The following is a 22,656-nucleotide window of genomic DNA, read 5'->3' as shown; positions in this document are numbered from 1 at the left end:
AAAGTTTTTTGTTGTCCCTGAAATGAACATCATAATTATGCTGGACGACAAAAATCGCATGCATGTACATGTCATATCAAGAGTCCATAATCCCCCGGGCCAGGCATAAGTACATGTATGTACAGTGTTGGTCGACTTGCGATTTTGGCTCACCCTCCCCACCCCCAACAAATACATACTCCTGAGGGGCCGTCGCAAAAGTGTTTTGTCGTCCCTGAAACGAACGTTGTTCATTTCGCACTCGGACCCCTCCCCTCCCTCTGAAACGAACACAGCTTGCTATGCTGGACGACAAAAATCGCATGCATGTACATGTACATGTCATATCAAGACTCTTAGAGTCCATAACCCCCCGCATAAGTATGCACAGACTCAGTTGGAGGCAACAGTTTTTTTGTCTTCCCTGAAACGGACATTATTCATTGGGGGGGGGGGGGGGGGGGGGGGTGAGCCAAAATCGCAAGTCGACCGACACTGAGTCTGTGCATACTTATGCGGGGGGTTATGGACTCTAAGAGTCTTGATATGACATGTACATGCACATGCATGCAATTTTTGTCGTCCAGCATAGCAAGCTGTGTTCGTTTCAGAGGGAGGGTAGGGGTCCGAGTGCGAAATGAACAACGTTCGTTTCAGGGACGACAAAACACTTTTGCGACGGCCCCTTATGTATTTGTTGGGGGGGGGGGGGGGGGTGGGGAGGATGAGCCAAAATTGCAAGTCGACCAACACTGTACATACATGTACTTATGCCTGGCCCGGGGGATTATGGACTCTTTACATGCATGCGATTTTTGTCGTCCAGCATAATTATGATATTCATTTCAGGGACGACAAAAAACTTTTGCGGCGACCCCTTATGTACTCTTGGTACATGTACTGACTACTCACACCGTAGATTCTAATTTCCCGGCGAGTTCATGCATGGTGTTGTCACGGCAACCACGCCAACTACAGACATCAAGAGTACATGAAAACGGGTTTTCATGTACTCTTCAAGTGCTGACATCGAACTCTCCATTCCTTGGATCTACATTTTCTTTACAATAGCTATGTGCATGTAATCGTACGGCATGCAAGCACCGCAGAATGAAGGGTGCGTTCTTATATTCTCTAGCTTCTAGAAGAAGAAGAAAAGAGAAGTCGAAGACACTGGGATAACTCAAGAACGGGTCTCGAAGAATTTGGAGATATTTTGAACATGTCAAGCAATATGAAGCGCCAAAGGGATCTGGAGTTATGAACGTAGTATGCACATGTGCGTATTAGAAAAGGGAAATGCGTACAGTCATGATCAACACGTGGCTTTTAGCCGTAGTTCGCATGCGCTGATCCCAAACCGCGGGCATCTCCAAGTTTCAACCACCTCTGAAGCTTGGAGAGCTTAGGAAAGCCTCCTAAAAGTCGGAGAGAATATAAGAACAGCTCTCGAACTTTTCGGAGAGTCTCCAACTTTTCGAAGAGTATTTAAGAACGCACCCGAAGTCTCTCTATTCTACCAAGAGTACATAATTATCACAACCGGGCCCGCGGGGGTTATGTACATGTACTCTTGATCCTATCCAGATCAGCACACAGCCAGTTCTAAAGCAACAGGGTAACGTAAAACCGGGAATCTAACTGGAGTATTTTGGAGATAAAATCAGCAGATCATCTGAACAAAGACAAGAACAAAAACCAGACACCCAACCAGAATAACTCTACTGGCTGTTAGGCTATTGCTAGCAGTTGAAAATAGGAAACAGGTTTTAGATAAGGCACATGAACGTCCACGATAAACAAAGCAGCAAACGGCGACCGGCATAATAAAATCTGATAGTGCAGAGCAAGAACAATAATATTATATTTTAAGCCGGTTCAATCACATCTGGCCGCACATACCAGTAGACTGGATAATATTTATATAATTATGATGTGGTGCGAGTTGACATGCATGGGGCTTGATGAATAGTAGCTGGTTAACGCAGGGCAGCTATATTGGCAGCGCAACATGGAATAATAATAATATGCAACTTAATTCCTGCAGCATTTGCCTGTCAAGCATACTCTGTCCATTCCTCTTTTCGTAGAAAAAAAAATACTAAAATATACTGGAGACCTCCTATTTGGCCGCAAGGTATATTTTATGGCACGTGGAAGATACAATAAATATCATAGGCGAACTGATCTTCTTTTTACAGCTCTCTCGACATACTCCCGGGTCAAATCGTGAATGACACTAGGTCTGGTGGTTTTCTGCCCCGAGTGAAATACCTAAAAATAGATAATATATGGAGAGAGAGAGAGAGAGAGAGAGAGAGAGAGAGAGAGAGAGAGAGAGAGAGAGAGAGAGAGAGAGAGAGAGAGAGAGAGAGAGAGAGAGAGAGAGAGAGATGAAGCACATACATAAACATGAAGTTTAGCATTAGGCCACGCTTTACTTTATTTACAGGAGTACAGTTGTGCTCGGTGAAATCCGACCCGAAGCGTATTTGGCACCTTCAACCTGCATGGCCCTTGGCGCCCTGAAGGCGGCATGAATGTGGCTAGACGTACACATGTACAAGTGCAGTGATGTAATCGGAACTGGTCCAGGGCGTCAGTTTTGCACTTCGGGTCAGATTCAGTGAGCGCAACCATTTATTATTATTAATACAATTTTATTGGACTTCAGCTGATGGCATGAAAGATGGGGGGGGGGGTCGTTTTTGATCTGCAGGTCTCGGTAGAAACTACTTCTTTCGGTAGATGTGTTTGTTTTCTCATCCAAACAATAGATTCTACTTTCCTCTACTGGCTTTGTCAGGTTCGAGGTTGGTAAGTCGGTAAAGTTGGTAGATGTATGGTATTTCTGTACATGTGTGGCCATGAGAGCGGGTTTCCACAAGGTACCGTACACCTTACTGTACAAATTGAACATACAGACTTTAAATCGATGTTGGACCGAAATGGGTATATCAGCGTGAACCACCATCTAGTAGTACCGTCCTTCTCTTTTTCCAGCATCTGTTCTTCTCGACTCTACCAACCGGACAAAAGCAAAACGCAACCTTGATGTCTTACCTAAGATCGACCCTAAGTCAGTAGCAGCAGCAGCAGCAGCACGAATTCTCCACCGGCTAGCGAAGCGAGGGAACAGATAATAGAGGACTGGGGCGCAGGATCTGACTTCGAACTGTGATCACTGCATGCCCAATTCAAGCGGCTCTACTAAATATTTCACAAGGACTGCATCCATAAACCTCAAACGGAGTATTCGTCGCCGGTGTTCGCTGCCCGCAAGGAAATCGTTGAGCTGATCAGTGAGGCACTTGTGCACGTGCACCAAACATCAAGTGACTCAGCTGCACATACAGTGATCACAGTTCAAAGTCAGATCCTGCGCCTCCAGTCCTCTTATATCTGTTCCCTCGCTAACCGGTGGCAACTTGGTTCAATTTTATTTTATTTTATTTCACCGTCCAAAGGCAGAAGCCAGTGCAAAGGAGGGGGCGTTAGCCAGCCATGGTAAGAGAAGGAAAAAGAAAGAGAACAGGAAAGAACATAATAATCGGAAGAAAAGAACGCATCAGCGGGGTGAAATTTATCACTATGTTGACCATGGTGAATAGTGGCGAGATAAGCTAGCAAAAGACGCGAGTGAGCCTACAACTTGGCATGATATATTATTTTAACATGGTTAAACCCGATCTACAGTAAATACTAGTACCGTAAAGTACCGTTGATCTGCCCCCCCCCCCCCCCCCCCCGCTCTAACCCCCCCCCCCCCCCTGTCGAATTTCTGCCTGTGAAGTGACGTCGGCGTAAACGAAATACGACGTTGAACCAACGCATGTACTGCTGTACACAATAAGTGCGAGTGCAGGATGAAAATGTGCACAATCCAGCATTCCAGGTCTGATCTTCTGCTTTGTTGTACATTGTACTGCACTTGAACGACTTGATCTAATTCCCGCCCTCTGCTGAAAAACCAGCTGGGAAGCGACACGCCCGGCATGTGGGGGGGGGGGGGGGGGATTAATAGTACTTTACGGTACTAGTACCGCGGATCACAGTATAATACGCATTCGATGGCATTTTCAAAAATGGTTTTTAAGATCTACACCTGGCATCACTAACAGTAGCTCGACAATAGCACTAGCAAACTAATGCTGCAGGAGGGATACCACATACCTTTTGTACAGCGCGGCGAAGAATGTCCTTGTATTCTGCCTTGGAGATAGCGTTGTTGTTGAAAGCATCACGCAGCACCACTTTAACCTCCTCTGCAATCTTTCGCTGCACCTCCTGGACAAATCAAACAAACAGAACACACACGTACACACACACACACACGTACACATCCGTACACACACATACACACACGTACACATTTTTGTCTATATTCTGTCCACATTGCCATCGTAGAGCTGGGAAAACTTGCACAATCGGCCGGTGATACAAAACGCCGAGAACGTTAGCCCCGCCCACCACCACAAAGCCAAATATGGTCAACACAATAACGTACAGCGAACCGTCCACGGCAAGGGCCACGCATTACTGCTACAGCATCACCGTTTCTTCAGATCAGAGCATAAACCAGTTGGCAAATGTTAATGCTAGGAGAATAACCATGCACCATGCTCATCATGCCAGCCGATGCCAAATGAAAAGAACAGGCAGCATTGTACAAGTATGTATATAGCACAATTACGCTATCGTGAATTCACATTCTCTTAATACACAGTAAAGGCGTCACAAAGCGCAGCCTGATGAACTAGCACTAGATAAAAACTAAAAAATCTCACACACAAAACTCCATGTGCCCGGATCTTACCATTTTGGAATGGGACGACCGGTCGATCTCAAACTCCTGAGAATCTAGTGAGGAGTCGGCAGGATCAGTGGCTTGAACCTGCAGTAGTGGGCTCAATGCTGGAAGAACAGCCGCGAGCTGGGCTAAACCGGATGCGTTAGAGGAATGGTTGGCAGCATGCCTGGAGCGGGGATCCCTAGAGTTTTTGCTGAGTGGGTCGTCGTCTCGAGTCAAGGCAAACGGAGCTTCACTCCAAACGGACTTGGGACTGTACGGCGACTCGTCCAGATCCACAGGGATTGCCTGCGAAGCCACTTGGACAGCGGGTTTATTCTTTGTCTTATTAGTATTGGACGCATGAGCTGGAGTGAGCAGAGGCTGTAGCGACATGTCGCCTGGAACTTCAAACTGGTGATGTGGTACTTGCTGGGATTGAGAGTATAGCTCATTGGGAAGCGGCAGGGCAGGCTGGCTTGTGTGAGTAACAGCTGGCAGGGGCCACCGTTGCCTATTGTTCATGGAAGCATCCTGGCAAGAGACATGAGGCTGATATTGTGCCGAGTACTGGCCATTGGTCGTTGGCCTGTGCTGCTGCTGCTGGTGTGAAGACGGTGCTGTAACATAAGTTTTGGGGGCATTGGCTGGCTGTTGTAAACTTGTAGTCAACCTCTGCGTTGCAGATGCAGGCACTAGGGTCTGCCGCACAACTGGTCGTATTTGTCTGGAACCTGTAGGAGCAATAGCCGCCATGGAGTTACTATTCTGAGACAACGCTGCACTGCTGTTACCATGTGTCTTAGGTCGGACAGGCGGCTGGCAAGGTGGTGGCGGTGGTGGGGGCAGAGACTCGGCAACCTGCAGCCATATTGGCTTCTTCTTCGGCTGCAGCCGCTCCAGGCCTTCATTCTGCTGTGGTAGCTGCTTTTGTTGTTCCTCATTAGCTTCTGATATTTGCTGTGAGGCGCTAGCTGCAAGGTCTTGTGGCGTACACCCTGGAATAAGAGAGGGCTGTTTCCGACAAATCAGACTGGACGGGCCGAAATCAGATGCAGTGGCTAGCTCAACAGCAGCAGCAGCAACTGGCTTTGACAGCCCAGGCGTGGGTAGCTGCTGCTGTGCTGTGGGTAGAGGCTGTGACCGTCTGAAAGAGAACTCATCAACAGCACGTGCTTTGATGTCGTCGTTGTCCACGGACACCATCAAACTAGTCAGACTGGTGGCGGAAGTAGAACGCTGAATCCTCGGACCAGCCGCCTCCATTGGTGACTTTTCGGAGACCTTTCTAGCGTGCTCTGCAAGATGTTTCTCCTTAGCCAGTGCAGCTTCCTCGTACTTATTGAGAGGTACATCGATTGGTGGATCAGCATTCACAGAGCGCTGCAACCAGCGGTGTACTTTCTCTCGATAGGAGATCGCCTTGATCTTCTTGAGAATCTGGTTGTCGCGAAGCCTACCCAACTCAATCTGCAGCATGATCTTCTCAGAACGCTGACTGACAGAATCAGCTTCGTTGCCGGTGGTCCACTCTGTCAAGGAGACTTCCAGTTGGCCATGTGACCGCACGCGTTGCTCTTTCTCCATGGTGTACATCTCAGCACTGGTGAGCTTCTCACCGCGGTGCTGCTGCTGTTGACCCGCGGGTGCATCGTGGACAATCAGCTTATCGGCACTACTGAGATCGCTGCCAAATTCCACCTCGACCGTCGACGGCAAGGACTCTAGCTCTAGCTGAAGTGGAGATGATTTATTAGAGAATGATAATGTCAGAGAGTCTTCATATTCCATAACCGCATCGTCCTGATTGCCGATTTCCGGGTTGGCTAGATTGCCAATGTTATCGTCCACAGGCTTTTCAATATGGGCAAATGCCTCACCAGCGGAGCTGTCCACATCGTCGAAATCGATATCAATGGACGATCTACTAGACTGGCTGGACAAGACCAGGCCTGTTGGCTTTCCCACGCCGCGGCGTTGCTCAAGTGCAGCAGTAGCACTGCCTGTAGCTGTGAGCGGCTTAGTTGTAGCGCTGTTCGGAGTGAACACAGTCGCTGCAGATTTCGTGTAGCGCATTCCGCTCTGCTCTACCTCTACAGGATCCAGGCTGCGTCCAGCGTGACAATCAGCCGACGCCACTTGGCTGACAAGATCACCAAACAGATCTTCAGCGGTCGGCTCCTGAGCCGCGGCGACCACTGGCTTTCCTGGCAAAGTACGATATTCCAAGCCTCGTTTGACTGGTGAATTGAGTGGTGATTTGAGCGACACGCCAGCACCGGGAGAAGAAACGGATGGCACCAACTTGGCTGCTGCTGCGCCGTCTGCTTGTGCTAAGACAGGCTGGCCGACTTGATGGCCAGCATGAGATTCAGAAGAACTGTCAGGGTATGTTTCAATAGAAACTGGCGCTCTAGCTTCTGGACAGTTCTTCTTCGGTGAGATGCTGGGCAAACGGTTGTGGTGGGGAAGCACATCAACTGGAACAGCACTAGGGGTGGTAGTCGCAACAGGAGGATCATTACAAGAAGTCCCTGGCACAGTCTGGGTGGGATTTCCAGACAGAGAAGAGCTGCTACTGAGCTGGAGAGACAGAGAGCTGTCAGACAGTACTACGGCTTTCTCATCCTCCGAGTGATTGCGATGCCGAGATTTCTTACTCTTCTTGCTCTTCTTCTTCTTACGTTTCTTGTGTTTATGAGAGTGCGACTTCTTTCGCTTTGGTTGCACATCCGACTCAGAGGATGCAGATCGATGCCGCCGACGCTTCTTAGAAGAACGGGACTGATGCGGGGATGTCCCCGAGCTTGGTGAGGGTTCCGTACCATCGGAGAAATACTCCAATTCAGCTGAATCCAGTGTTCTGTGCCGTTTGGAACGCGAGTGATGCTGTGAGTCATGACCATGGTGACCAATGTGTTCGTCTTCTTCATTGCTGCTGCTGCTGCCGCTGCGGTGGTGGTGGTGACGGCGGCGACGATGGCGGTGACGGCGGTGGCCATCCTCATGTGGAGGAGTTGGTGACTGGTCATCGTGATATCGGGTTCTTTTCCTACGCGTCTCGCCTCCAGAGGAGTGGTCCCGTAAGCGTTTTCCCGTCTTCCGACGCGAATCCTTTGCAGAAGGCGCATCGCTAGCTGGAGAATACACTCGCACCCGTCGTGAAGATACGTGTGAGCCAGTCGACACCGATAGAAATTGTGGATCAACGGGAGACGTGCTCAAAAGCCTAGGGCTAGCAGTATCTTCACTCTCAATAACCACAACGTCTACTGGTTCTGGGGAACGTTCCACGCAGATCACCGACTCCAAATCATCTCGGTCACTCGCATTAGCTCGGTGTTCGGATGACAATAATGAAATACGGGGCACACTGCATTCTTGCTGCTGTTGCTGCTGCTCATTTCGTCTAAGAAAACCGGCACGGCGATTAAGCAAACGTTGCCGCTGTTGTTGTTCATATTCCAGCCGTAACTGATGCTGTACGCTACCTTCAGCCCATGTCCGCGATGCTGTAGACCGCTCGTCATTCCTGCATTCTTGATTAAGATGATTGCGGGCAACTTCCTGGCTGGGAATTGTGATGGTGTTTCCCGGAGGCACTGTGGCTGCTGGCGCAATGTTTGCTCCGCGCACCAGTGTCTGATCTTCTGGGGCATGAGTAGTAGTGGCAGAGCCTCGACTACCAAGAGCAGCCGCAGAGGTAGAACAAGAGGGTGAGCAGGTCTCTGTTGGTGTCGGTACTTCATCTCTCCTGTCGCACCTGTGTTCATTTTCAGAAGTTGAAGGTGCAGAGGCAGGTGGCAGTTTCCTGGCGATATGAGATAGAGGACGAAGATGAGAACCGTGGGCTGATGGCCTGCAAGTTGCTGCTGGTGCTGCTGCTGCCTCATGAGCCCGATGCAATGGTGTCTGTGTCTGCAAGTCAGTGTCTGGAGTACAAGGCCGAGACGGACTATTCGATGGCGAGTAGTCCAACTCGCTGGAGTCTCCTTTGCTGGCCAGTGAAGGTGTGGGTGAATCGGCGCGCTTCACAGAGAAACACTGTGCACGAGTTGGGTTAGTGGGCTGTGAGTCATCACTAGACTCGGAGTGTGCTTCACTGTAAGCAGGCACAAGGGAGCTGGCATTGTCAGGTTTATCACAAACACCACCATTATCATCAGACGGTAGCGGCACGCTGACCTGGAAGTCATTCCCGCTCAATAGCCCACCATCGGCCACATCACTGGGCTGCACATCGTTGCTTTGCGATTCACCTCGACGCTCAGCCAATGCGCTAGAGTGGTCTGCGTGGATGTCGCCATCACTAAGAGCAGCCGCATCACTTGCAATGCCAGCAGAGCCTCCTGGACACACGTCACCAGAAGTTTGACGGCGCAAGGATTCATTGGCAAAGTGCTGCTCCACTCCACGAGTTGATGGAGAAGACATGTCAGAGTGTGTTGGAGAGGCAACACCTGGACATTGTACAGCCTGGTCTGCGCCACAGTTTTGTGCAGCACTCTTCTCGACAGCTGCTGCCGTGCCTGGCCCTGAAACCAAACTGTCTGGTCCATCGCCGCCAGCCACGGCCTTAGAGCTATCAGCACTGGGAGATTTCAGGGTGGATGTGCTATCACTGTCCCTACCAGCTTGGCAGTGTGGAGAGCAGCTCTGTGCAGCATCCTCCTCGTACTGATCACCTGCTTCACTGTGAAGATCAAAATCCAACACTGCAGCAGTAGCGTCGGAAGACGGAGAAAGCTCGGCATCACTTGCAATACAGTGGCCAAGATCAGAATTGGTAGCTTGCAAACCAGCGTCGGTGCTTTCATCAGAGTGCCGCGAGTTTGGTACAGAGTTGAGCTCGGTGCAAGAAGTGCTGGCTTGTAATGCTGGTATAGCTTGCGTGGACGCACTAGAAGGGGGTACACAGGCTGCAATATCATCAGCAGGTTTCCCAGCTAACTGGCTACTAGCTCTGCCCGCTGCAGCAACAACATGTACTGGATCGTCTGTAGAGAGGTCACCAACAATGCTCTGGAGATCAAAATCCAAGTCCAACGGTTCATCTCGCTCACATTCTGAGTTGATAGGGTTGCAGGGCTGGAACTCCTTGTCCATCGATGATGAAGCTGCCAAGCCAGGTGTAGATGATTCTTGATTGGCAAGTGAACTGCTGTGGTCGCTAGATGTCCCCACATCAAGACCAGTACGTTGCACACATGAATCAGTGACTGTCTCTGGCTCGACAGGGAGACCTGCGTCACCATCCTCCACGGTAGATGCATGCACACTGCCCTCACTCTGCAGGTCAAAGCAACTCTCAACAGCCTCGTCAGTTGCATCTTCAACATCACTGTGCTGCTCTTCATCTTGCTCTTCCGCAACATCCCCCGACGAGGGTTTGCTTTGTAAGCTAACTGGACTGGTAGGCTCTCCATGGCTGGCAGGGGAAACAGATCGGAAATTATGCACCACTTCATCAGGAATGCTAGTTGCTCCAGAGCCCTGCCGAGGCAACGTTAATGATATTGCAGTATCAAATTCCTTGCCATTAGATGGCACAGCACCAAGACGGGCTTGGTTCACGAACATAGGATCGTCAACACATGTATCACCTGCCACACTCTGGAGATCAAAGTCCATATCCGATGGCTCCGTGGCTAGATGTTGTTCAGCAGTGACAGGATGCAGTGCCATTGATGCTTTAGGTGATGTGATGGGCTGGATTACTTCTTGACCAGGTTCTTGTGAAGTTGAAGAAGTTCTCCTATTGGCACAGACGGAATTAAAATCCTGTGGTGAGGGTTGTTTGCAATCAGCAGTCGGGGATTCTGGTGACATGCGAGAGGTACATGCAGAGCTAACTGGGGCTGACGGATCCTGTTCATGGACAGTTGCATGATCATCCAGGCTACCTTCGTCACTGGCCTCACTTCGCAGATCAAAATCGTCATCAGCTGAGTCTTCCTGCTCGTTGGCACTGCAGTGTGGCGCCAAAGGCAACACCTGCTGCTGCTGCTGCTGCTGCCTTTCCAGCTCATTGTCAGGATCAGATTCAGCACAACTGCTCAAAGAAAAAGTGTCGGATGAAGGGGACTGGACAGTGGCCGAGGGAGAGTTGCCACATTGCAAAGTGGTCATGTGTTGTTGCGATAAGTGCAATGGTACAGCTCTGTTACTTGAAGATATAGAATCACATGACACAATACTACATACAGCAGGAACAGCAACAACAGTAGATGTAGCACCAGCAGTATCAGCAGTAGTATCAGTAGCAGTAGCAGTATCAGTAGCAATAGCAGTGTCAGTCGCAGTAGAAGTGTCAGTCGCAGTGTCAGCAGTAGCAACAGGAGTGGTCGCGGGCGACTGTGGCGTGGGTGGCCTCCCACAGTGGCCTAACAACTTTCCACTTACCATCTTCTCAGCACTGCTTCTCTCACTGCAACTGCTGCCACCGTTGTTATTTGTTGCTGCCAGCATCGACGGAGATGGAGTTGACACAGTGCCACTGAGTGGATCAGCACCGTCAGCTGCAGAGCTGGTATATGCCGCTGGCGAGTTTCGTGCAAGTGATCCCACCCCAGCAGCAAACAAAGAAGTATTCGGCTCACCGCCGCTGGCAAAGGCCGGTGGTGGTACAACAGGGCGCAGTTTGGCAGAGCAAGAACTGGAGTTACTGCCTGACGGTACCCTACCAGCTACCGAAGCAGATGATCTAACGGAAGAGCGATGTGACGAAACACTGTCAAGAGAATCTAACGACATTGAGTCATCATCAGAGGCGGCCAGCTGAGCATCACGTGCAGCACTACTGGCAACAGAACGAAGAGAAAGGTGCGATGAGGCGCTTCCAATGGAATGGATGGACGCAGAGTCTTGAGCAACTGCGGGCCGTTGACTCGAGGATGCAGGGCTAGGGTGTTCAGATCCTGGCAGTGATGACTTGGCTGGCCTTGATGTGATGCAGGAGCCAGTAGCGAATGAGAAGACAGGAGCAAGAGATGAGCTGGTCGCTGGTCCACTTGGTCCACTTCCAGCATTTGCTGAAGACAGCACCGCACCTGTACAACAAACACAATACACAGCCCCCGCAGCACATCAACATCAAAGCAGAAGAAAGAAGAGTGGGTCATAGCCATATGAGCCGCGCCAAGCTAAAAAGTGGCTTCGTGTTTTGCCAACAAATCGAGAAAATCACCAAAACGTCACAGTTGGCAAAATTCTACTCGAGCGCGATCGCGAAAATATTCACTTTCCAGTTTGCAAGCGGATGAAGAGAGAAGCCTTTTTTTATGTTTGAGCAACACTTCTTCAGTGTTCCCTCTTTCATCGTTGTGGGGATTCCTCAGCGCTGTCAGAGATCGTAATGGAGCTTCTAGAGACTGTGGAGGTGAGCAGGATGACATTCTGTATACGTGTGAGCCAAAACCTACTTGACGAGGAAGAGTCGCTCATTCATAGTGGCTGTGTTTCTTATCGTGGCCACGACTAGAGTGGCGAGTGTAGCTATGGGGAGACGTCTACAAGCCTTCCGACTATCATTCTGACAAGCGGCCTGGTGAATTGGCTCTTGCTGCGATGTTTCACTTTGTTTCGGCTACCTTCAATTTAGTGTTCATGACGTGGCGTACTGGATTCCAAAATTTCCTCGTTTCAAGGAAATAGTGCCACACGACGAAGCGATGCATTGACTCTACCTGCTAGCATATTGTTCCGTGGCGCCTTCTACCAGTACCCTTGGCAGGGAAGGAGAATGACATGGACTAGGACGGACAAAGAATCAGTGCCGCTTGTTAGCGATGTGCAGTCTACTGGACCTATGCAGGTGCGAGGGCAGTACACCAATGGAGCTAGATCTCTGGCACAGCACTACGAGCTAAATGAAAGGATTAATTCATCCTGGCATAGGTGATTGGAGAGAGTATGACGGACTATCTTGGTAAGATGCGACGTTCCCCAACGCAGCGAAACATCTAGTCACAACAACATCATGTTGAATGATATGAAAATTCGTATTGCGTAATAAAATGACATGAGTCATGATGAAAATTTAATGTAGATCTGTTATTTCTTCTTTCTTGGATCTTCTAAGTAGAACACAAGTGCCCATTCTTCTTTTATTGCTTGCACACCTGCTGAGCTTTGTCTCTACTTGGTGTCCCATGTTTTCTTGGAGTTTGGGAAGGTCTTGGAATCCTTAGTGTCATTGATACCAGCCATTCTGTGACATGTGCACAATGTATGCTCATTTATGGCACATACATTTCAGATGGGCACCAAAATTTCCATGATGGAAGTTGGATATATAGACATCACTTTGGCAAGAAAAAAGAAATTTCCAAAAATTATGCCTAAGCCACCTTTTAGCTTGGCTCGGCTCATGTACAGAAAACCAGTACATGTATAATGGTAACACCAGAATGAGAACACAATACTCCTACGTGTAAAGTAAAATCTAGAGATAGATACCGGAACATAGATAGATAGATAGATAGATAGAAGAGAGAGAGAGAGAGAGAGTGAGAGAGAGTGAGAAAGAAAGATCAGAGATAAAAGGAGAGGAAAAAAGAGAGATAGGGATAGATAGATACAAAGAGAGGTTTCACAAACTGCCGGGGGAGAGTAAGCGCATCCTAACAAGTCGAAAGATGCTACCTTGCAGAACCGACAAGCTCAAAATCCTTCACAATGTCAAGTATCCCAAGAGCCTCAACAAAAGAAATGAACTAGTATCAAAATGTCACCACGAAAATAAATTTTACATACAAGCATTCAAGCCTGGCGTGACATAGAGCATAAGTAAATACCCAGTCGCAGCTGCACCACAATACCTTCTGCACAGCCAAGACTGGAATGGCCCATGTTAGCGCTTCACATATCCTACGCATCGACTATGAAGACTACGTGCCAACACCTTGGTTTCTTCCGTGTAATGTGGACCTTTTTCTCTTTCTTATGTAGATAGATATAGCGAGAGGCAAATAGAGAGAGAGAGAGAGAGAGAGAGAGAGAGAGAGAGAGACACTCGTACAGAAAAACCAATAGTTTACCACTCACATGACACCTTGCTACTAGTTGCTGAGTAAAGGACGGAGCCGTCACGAGCAACGGATGCCGCTTGGGGACGTGCTACGTTGTTGATTTCCTGCATAATGTCACCAATTAAATCTGTGGATGACGATGTTTGCGGCTTGCTAGAGCAAGATGATGCTACTCCACGACTTCTACACCAAATAACACATAGAACCAAGACAAAACAAAGTTAAGTTAGATGGGCGAAGTGATTCGCTACAGAAAAAACCCAGAGCTGATGCATGGGCGTTGACAAGCAGTAGTCTTCCATGTAGCAGAGTGCCACAAATGATTGAGGGCAATACTACTCGTATCATGCTCAATGCAAGACAACGTAAACACTACATGCCAAAAATGTAATGGTTTCCAAGAACAATCACCAGGAAGCTGATTTAAGTTAATATAGCGTTGCTAGGTGACATGACTCGGAGCATGGCAAACACAGATAGAGCAGGCCTAACTGAAACTTACCGCGGCCCATCGGCAGAGCTTTGGCCAGCAGGGATTAAATGTGGTGGAAGGCAATCACCGGCTTCAGGGTGACTGTCATACCAAATCTCTCGCTGTAGCCGCCTAATGGCTGTTCGTCGAGTCTGCATACGCTGCCTATCATCCGCTAAAGACAAAGAAGCAGACACGAAGGCAGTGCAGAACGTTAATACTACGAACAATTTATCCATGACGTTGCCACCACACAGAGAGCACAGCACTTGCCACAACAGCCAAACAGGAGGAATAGGTAGAAGGAGTGTACGAGGCAAGAAAGAAGAACTTACAAGACATATTCTCTTCTCTCTTTGGTGGTGGAGGGAGCGGCCGGGGTCGAGGCACTGCCTGGTGCCGCTGCCGACCAACGCTGGCTCCTCGTACCGTTGCCACATCCTGACTGCGCCGCCGAGATTCACGGACAGCAGCTACTGTCCTGGGGCCATTGGATGATTGCTGTTGCCTTGGCACTCTTGGTATCCGAAAGACTTTCCGTGCTCTTCTTCCACCCAGCTTCTTCCGTCGCCTAGATCCACGTACTGATTTCCTGCTGGAACCGCTGTCATTGCTAGCAGCTTTTCGCTTGTTTGTCTTCCGCTTGCTCGTCTTCCGCTTGCCGGCCACTTTCCGCTTTTTGCTGGGCTTTGCTTTGGTCTTACGCTTCCTGGTAGCAGCAGGCTTGGGGTTTCTTGCTTGGCCCGGGGTGGACGACCGTGAGCTTGCGCGACTTCCAACGGCTCCACCACTGCTCAGCGGTGAGCCAGTACTAGAGGCAGCTTCAGCGCCAGGCATGTAGTCATTGTCAACCTATGCAATGGTGAAAACAACAAAACACCGACGCACACAGACACGGAAAGGTTGAAGAAAACAATGGACAGTAAATACATGCATCGAAATCCAAAGCAACACACGGAACAGACGGATGTCAACAAAGGAAACATACAAGGAATCCAGGGAGCAAATTTATTCATGAAAACGAGTGCGCAGCTAACACATCACCGAAAGCTAGAGGCAGATGGTGGGAATTGTGTACTGTAAACACTGCAGAACACACCTCGTAGTCCCCAAAGTCAAGAGAAAGGTCCGAGTCACTTGCGATTTTCAGACCAGGATCGTCGTCATCATCACTGCTGTCGGACGAGTGTTCCTCCTCCTCCTCCTCCTCTTCTTCTTCTTCCTCTTCTTCCTCCTCCTGTCCATCATCAGACACGGGTGGCGTAGCGTTGGATGTATCAATAAAGCTACACACAGGGCAGGACCAGCTACCAGTTGGCACTGCAGCTAGTGGTGGGTTCAGGCAATCAAGGTGATAGCTGAGCAGTAAAATACACACACACAAACGAACACACACACAGAGTAAGTAATGTTAGGTACCACCTCCCGTACCTTTTCTAGCTGGCCTGCATGCACTTGCGTACAGTTGAACATCGATTATCCGACCACCTCTGGGCAGACAACTGTCAGGCGGTGTTCAGATAAGGCAACTGTTCCAGATAAGAAAAAACTGTCACTCACACACTTTCAGTGGTTATTACTAGCCGCACGACCTTTTTACTTTTCAAAATTTTCGTATTTTTTGAATGGCTCACTACATGCACAGTGCGTACTCTACGGCACGTGCGCCCAAAAAAACTGTTACGGATAATCGAATGGTCGGATAGTCGATGTGCGGATAATCGATGTTCAACTGTACTCACCTTTTGTCTCCTTTTGTTCCGTTGGCCTGGGTAGCTACTTGCGCGCCCATATTTGCCATAGCTACCCAGGCCCTTTATCTTGCCGTTCAGACTTGATCTCTTTTCTCACTCTTCAATGTAGTCGTTTCGTTCGTCTTGGTCTCTTGTCTCGTCGTCTATAATAAATGTCGTTCCCCCAACCTACCTGTTCCCGTTGTAATGTCTGGATAATATGTCGTCAGTCGTCCTGTTTCGAACTCAACATTGGCGCCCGATTATTGATCGACCCACGACCCTGAGATCATCCCATGCCCAGTCGTCCTCAACCGCCATTCGTCTCGTCTATGTCAACCTCGTCTCGTCCATGTCAGTCTTGTCTCTCCTACGCCAACCTCGTCTCGTCTCTATCAACCTCGTCTCTCCTACGCCAACCTCGTCTAGTCTCGTTCAAGCCATGCAGGTCAGCTACCATTCTCTCTTTCTTTTTTTTTGTATGCTTCTTCGTCAAATTTTTTTCGTGAATTTTTTTTGTAGTGTGTGCGCGCGCGTGTGTTCGTAAAACATTACCAAGTTAGGGGTCCGATCATGGTGAGCCACGCTCTAATTTTTGGATGTTAAGCAAAAGTGTAACTAGGCTGTATTAGCCGTGCAAAATACTAGTAATTCACGTTCCTCGTCAAACTCCAATAGTTATTACACACTATAAGTAGTACAGGAATGATCTGTAGTGCATTTTTAGTACACACTTTCGTGAGATCCGTGCGCGCGTGCAATATGTGTGTGTGTGTGTGTGTGTGTGTGTTTTTTCTCCTCTCAGTCATTTTTTTAAAATCTTTTTCTCTTTTTTTTTCTCTCCGCGAGGACGCGGGATTTTTTTCATGGAGGGGTGGTATGTTGGGTACCACCTCCCGTACCTTTTCTAGCTGGCCTGCATGCACTTGCGTACTCACCTTTTGTCTCCTTTTGTTCCGTTGGCCTGGGTAGCTACTTGCGCGCCCATATTTGCCATAGCTACCCAGGCCCTTTATCTTGCCGTTCAGACTTGATCTCTTTTCTCACTCTTCAATGTCAGCCCTCACCATCGTCTACACGGATTTCAAAAGCGTCGACCTCCATTTTGAAAACATGGTGGCTGGCCGCGCTACCCGTAGGCGCACGTGCCCACCGCGTGTCTTAGCGCGAGCTTCGAGCTAAAGATCATGTCGCCCGCTCATTTTCCTGTGTTTCCCCATTTCTTCGAACTCGCTCAGCTTTTGCTTCGCTCGTGCTTCAGCTCCACGCTGTAGTCTGAGTTTAGTTCTCTTGTCTTCTTCCAGCAGAATACTGCAAACTCTACAGCACGTCGAGCTTCTCCTAGAAGAGTTTCTTTTGCGTCGAGGCAGACTGTCGATTGTTTCAGTCTTATCTTGTCGTCGTCTCATGAGCGCCCCGGAAAGCAACAGTATCTATTTTCTTGTCGTTCCATTTTCTGGCGAACTCATTCACCTACTACTTCTTCCTTTATGAAAGCTTCAGGTGGCTGAGTTCTCCCACTAGTGACAATCATGCCTTGGAAAAGAACAGGATATTCCTAAGGTATATACAGCCAGTGCAGTGATGTCAGTGTACTGCACTGCAAAAAGCACCTGCATGTACCTGTGTACTGCGCGTAGTTGTTGTTTGTTTTGTCGAGAAAGAATCCCTTTCGCACTCGCGCGGGCCGCGAGGGCGCAGCACGGAAACAGGTCTATTGAATTCATTTCTTGGTCGATTTTGACAACCAATACGTCGTTGTTTTTCTTTTTTCACTGGCTATCCTTTCTCCGCTTCCGAATTGCGATGCCGTCCACCTGGAAAGCCTTGAAGTGAAACGAGTGGAGGCCGGTTTCGGAGGTAATTTTCGGCCAAACGGCAATCAAATCGAAAAATTCGAAGCGGACGATCTGTTGGTATCTATCGAAAGAAGACGTTGGTCCATAAAAAATCTTTGGAAACTACACCGTATGAACCAAGGAATTACGGTAAGTTTGAGAATTTTGGTACATTAGCTGTACGCTGATTGGTCGATTAGCGCGACCGTTAAGAAACGGGCCAGTGACGCTTTGTACAGCGTTGGTGAGGGCTGAATGTAGTCGTTTCGTTCGTCTTGGTCTCTTGTCTCGTCGTCTATAATAAATGTCGTTCCCCCAACCTACCTGTTCCCGTTGTAATGTCTGGATAATATGTCGTCAGTCGTCCTGTTTCGAACTCGACAGTAAGCTAAATTTATAAAGACAGGTACTGGGACCTCTACAACAGGGTTTTTATGCCTGAAAGCAAGTGCATGGTTGTGTGTGAGAGAGAGAGAGAGAGAGAGAGAGAGAGAGAGAGAGAGAGAGAGAGAGAGAGAGAGAGAGAGAGAGAAAGAGAGAGAGAGAGACACACACAGCAGAGAGAAAGAGAGACAGAGAAAGAGAGACAGAGAGAGAGAGAGACAGAGAGGGACAGAGAGAGAGAGAGAGAGAGAGAGAGAGAGAGAGAGAGAGAGAGAGAGACAGAGAGACAGAGAGTGACAGAGAGCAACAGCAACAACATACCCTCCGTCACAGGTATCGCACAGAAGCATCACATCTTCCCGGTCACAGAATCCACACTCCTCACAGAATGTCGGTGGTTCTTCTACCTCCTCCTCCTCCTCTTCATCATCTGGTCGAAATTTGGTATCCTTGACCGGTATCTGAAACAAACACAGAGAAAGGCAAGGTTAGACTAGGTATTGATGCATTTTCTGTCTAAATGCTGTACAGAAATTCATCTCCAGATACTCAATCCCAAATAGAAATCTTGTCTAAATGCTGTACAGAAAGTCATCTCCAGATACTCAATCCCAAATAGAAATCTTGTCTAAATGCTGTACAGAAATTCATCTCCAGATACTCAATCCCAAATAGAAATCTTGTCTAAATGCTGTACAGAAAGTCATCTCCAGATACTCAATCCCAAATAGAAATCTTGTCTAAATGCTGTACAGAAATTCATCTCCAGATACTCAATCCCAAATAGAAATCTTGTCTAAATGCTGTACAGAAATTCATCTCCAGATACTCAATCCCAAATAGAAATCTTGTCTAAATGCTGTACAGAAATTCATCTCCAGATACTCAATCCCAAATAGAAATCTTGTCTAAATGCTGTACAGAAATTCATCTCCAGATGCTCAATCCCAAATAGAAATCTTGTCTAAATGCTGTACAGAAATTCATCTCCAGATACTCAATCCCAAATAGAAATCTTGTCTAAATGCTGTACAGAAATTCATCTCCAGATACTCAATCCCAAATAGAAACCTTGTCTAAATGCTGTACAGAAAGTCATCTCCAGATACTCAATCCCAAATAGAAATCTTGTCTAAATGCTGTACAGAAATTCATCTCCAGATACTCAATCCCAAATAGAAATCTTGTCTAAATGCTGTACAGAAATTCATCTCCAGATACTCAATCCCAAATAGAAATCTTGTCTAAATGCTGTACAGAAATTCATCTCCAGATACTCAATCCCAAATAGAAATCTTCGCCCAGAACACATGAAGCAACGTACATGTATGTAACATATTATACATGCGTCTACAATACCTGGGTTTGCATCTGTTTTCCTTGGTGTTTCCCAGCGTACATGATTGTACATGTACTACACAACGCATAAATACTCAACTGAGCAAAGGGTGACCACATTCAGACAGAACATCAGCCAAATATCAACACTGAAAAATTAAAAGCATGTGAATATGGACTCGGATGGAGAGCCAAGGAAAAATATATAGAAAAGGAAAGGACCAAGGAACTGCAAGTTACGCTATAACGGCGCAATAGCCTGTGGCTAGAGCGTGTTAGCGCCGCATGAACACCTGCTAGCTGGCAGCTTGATTACACTTATCAATCACGCAGACTCACTGCGCTAATCTACCGCGCAGCTCCAAAATCGCGACAAGAGAGGTTGCAGCTCACACCTCGCATTTATTCTGCTCCGATTTTTCCCACATTTGTACTGCATTGAGTGTTGCCTTTGTGAAAGTAGAGTTCACTGCTGTTGCCTGGTTTTCACAGTTTTGCTCCTAGCTTATTTCTTTGTGCAATGTTATCGTATGAGCTGATAAGTTAAGTAACTGGTGGTGTTAGTGGACATTATAGCATAACTTGTAGTTCCATGGTCCTTTTCTTTTCTACAAATGAATGTAACTACCTCTCACCTTCTTGATAACACGGCCGCCAGTTGTATTACGGACGAGAATATTTCGAAAGAGCAAGCGATCAATGGGACAGGTGTTAACATTCTGCATAGTACACATTCACACACAGAGCGCAGGATTCAAGGCAGGAATAGCAGAAGAGAACTTTCATTGACCACGGTGATGTGTGTGTGTGTGTTTGTGCTTGTGTGCATGCATGCATGGTGTGTGCATGCATGCATGGTGTGTGTGTGTGTGTGTGTGTGTGTGTGTGTGTGCGCGCGCATGGTGTGTGCATGCATGCATGGTGTATGTGTGTGTGTGTGTGCGTGCGCGCGCGTGTGTATTTGCATGCGTAGTATGCTGCCGTGGTCAGCTGCCAGAAAGAAGAAGTCACACTAGCACGTGATATGAGGGGAAGGTCCCTACATTACCCACAATACGCCATACAGATCACCCAAGAGCGGATTTGTGTTCGACGTCTACTTTCATTTCGTTACCAGGATAGAATGCGACGGTGAGCAAATTTTATGAGCAACTTTGACTAGTTACCGGTACTCCAACTGAAATAGAATATATATTATGGGACCATCCATAAAATATCCATACTCGGGAGCAAAAATGCTGTAATTGTTTGATTTTGCAATTCGAAATGAAGAAGCTGGAAATATTCGGATTGAGTTTCAGATAAAACGTACGCATAGTACAAACACAATCATGGTATTAGATAAACCTTGTTTTAATAGTTGAAACATGTTGTTGTTTGACAGCATGCAAGCACATGTAAATGAACATGATCCTTGGTATGAAACGACAGCAGCACTACCACGATCAGCAGTAAATGCCCGTTACCCAAGGAAAGCTCACAAACTAGAAAAGTAATAATACCTAGCCCCGGCGGACAATACGTGTATTTTCAGTTGCACTGCTTTTATTTAAAGAATCAGTCGAGATGATAGACGAAGAATAGAACAAGTCTAGTATCAAATCAAAATCCAATCCAAAAAAAGTTGTACAGGACAAGTACGTTGAAATGCAAAATATAACACCCGTATTCTGAAAGAAGCCGACTGCAAGAGACACAAGCAAGTTTCACATCCCAAGACTCACCTGCGCCCACTCCTTTAGACACTGTACGCAGAAAGAATGCGCACAGCTATCCGGAGAAGCAACTTGTCCATCGAAGTTCATGAGACATATCGTACAATTCTCAGCAGAGGAATCGCTGTCATCACTATCATCGGGCAACACGAAGGGCTTTCTCCGCCGCGGAACAATGGTGGGGGAGCCTTCACGAGACATAATACTAAGCACTCAGCTCCCAAGCAGAATTTCTGCGGAGAGACTGCAGCGGGTAAGCCCGCTGGCCAGGGTGTTTCTGAGTTATTCACATTCGATATTGACGGCCAGAAAATAATTGGCGTAGTTGTCACATACGCATAGTACAAAAAATAGAGATACTGCACGGTACTAGTATTTAGAAAGCAAAGGGCTGGGATAAAACTTCTCCACAAAGATTCCTGTTCTGCGCTGTAGCTCCGCGAAGGCTAACAGTAACATAAAGAAGAAACCAAACTAACACTGGCAGAAGACAACTCAAATATTGTGTCACATTGGAGTGACCAGAAATCAACAGAAAAGTCAGAAGGACACACACCTGCATCTTCTACTAAAAATCGTACTACAGTCTGGTCTACAGTAGGGAGCCCTACACATACCGGCATGTACATGTGTCTCCCTACGTTCTGGTTTGCGTTTGCGTTTGCGTTTGCAAACTTTGCATACATATCGTAAAGTACCGCCAGAGCGCCCCACCATCTCATCCTTTCGTGGTCGTATTGTGGAGGTGGTCTGCTGTCTGTAGGTCATACGACATGAACCTTGTACACAGAGCACGTTTTGCAGTCAATCCGGCTTCGAGCGGACCTTACATCGTACAAACTATTTACTTCGTTGCACTCTGCCATACGATTTTCCTTTCTCTGGCTGTAAAATCAAGGTGGGGCGCTCTCGCGAGACGGGGCGCTCTGGCGGTACTTTACGGTACATGTACACTGTACGACGTCAGGGGTTTTACAAAATAAAAATCCTTAAAGGGGAAGTGCATCGATTTTTCGAGTAGGGTCCAGAAGAAAGACAATTTGATATCGGTTCGAATGGCATATCTCTCGCTTCCATACGATAAGCCAAACTTGCCAAATCGCCAATTGTATGCTCACGTTGCCATAGCGACCAGCGCAGTGATGACGTACGAAAGGCTTAGCTCCTCCACAGAGAAGGTCGATCACTGCAGAAATTGGTCATTTTCAATTGTCTTATTGTATTCACGATGTGAAAGAAGTGCTGTGTTCAATGCTGTTAGTGCCGTGAACTGTTTATCGCCCTTCTCATGCATTTTCCTAGGCTGACTGTGCCTAGGAAATGGTTTCCTCCAGGACAAGATGCTTGGAATTCGCCATCTCTCCTGAGACATTTTCAGC

General features: G+C 47.8%; 1 protein-coding gene across 1 annotated transcript; it reads right to left on the bottom strand.

Annotated features, from left to right (window-relative positions):
• Positions 1-1,598: 1,598 nt before the first annotated feature.
• On the bottom strand, positions 1,599-21,478 carry LOC135810599 (uncharacterized). Its single transcript, XM_065324092.1, has 10 exons — positions 21,287-21,478; positions 20,198-20,281; positions 18,546-18,685; positions 15,369-15,627; positions 14,605-15,121; positions 14,300-14,444; positions 13,814-13,980; positions 4,796-11,817; positions 4,153-4,266; positions 1,599-2,253 (listed from the first exon to the last, which is right to left on the bottom strand). Exons 1-10 carry the CDS (start codon positions 21,476-21,478, stop codon positions 2,152-2,154), a joined length of 8,742 nt encoding a protein of 2,913 aa, XP_065180164.1. The 3' UTR covers positions 1,599-2,151.
• Between the last annotated feature and the right edge of the window lie 1,178 nt (positions 21,479-22,656).

The sequence above is a fragment of the Sycon ciliatum genome, chromosome 2 (assembly GCF_964019385.1).
Source record: "Sycon ciliatum chromosome 2, ocSycCili1.1, whole genome shotgun sequence".
In the NCBI taxonomy this organism is placed as follows: domain Eukaryota; kingdom Metazoa; phylum Porifera; class Calcarea; order Leucosolenida; family Sycettidae; genus Sycon; species Sycon ciliatum.
The sequence above is the reverse complement of the archived record's forward strand: the minus strand, read 5'-3'. Positions and strand labels throughout refer to the sequence as shown.

Coding starts and splice junctions, on each gene's coding strand:
- LOC135810599 (XM_065324092.1), bottom strand. CDS start 21,478: ATGTCTCGTGAAGGCTCCCCCACCATTGTTCCGCGGCGGAGAAAGCCC. Junction 14,445..14,604: donor GAGAGAAGAGAATATGTCTT/GTAAGTTCTTCT, acceptor CTTTGTCTTTAG/CGGATGATAGGCAGCGTATG. Junction 2,254..4,152: donor TTCGCCGCGCTGTACAAAAG/GTATGTGGTATC, acceptor ATCTATTTTTAG/GTATTTCACTCGGGGCAGAA.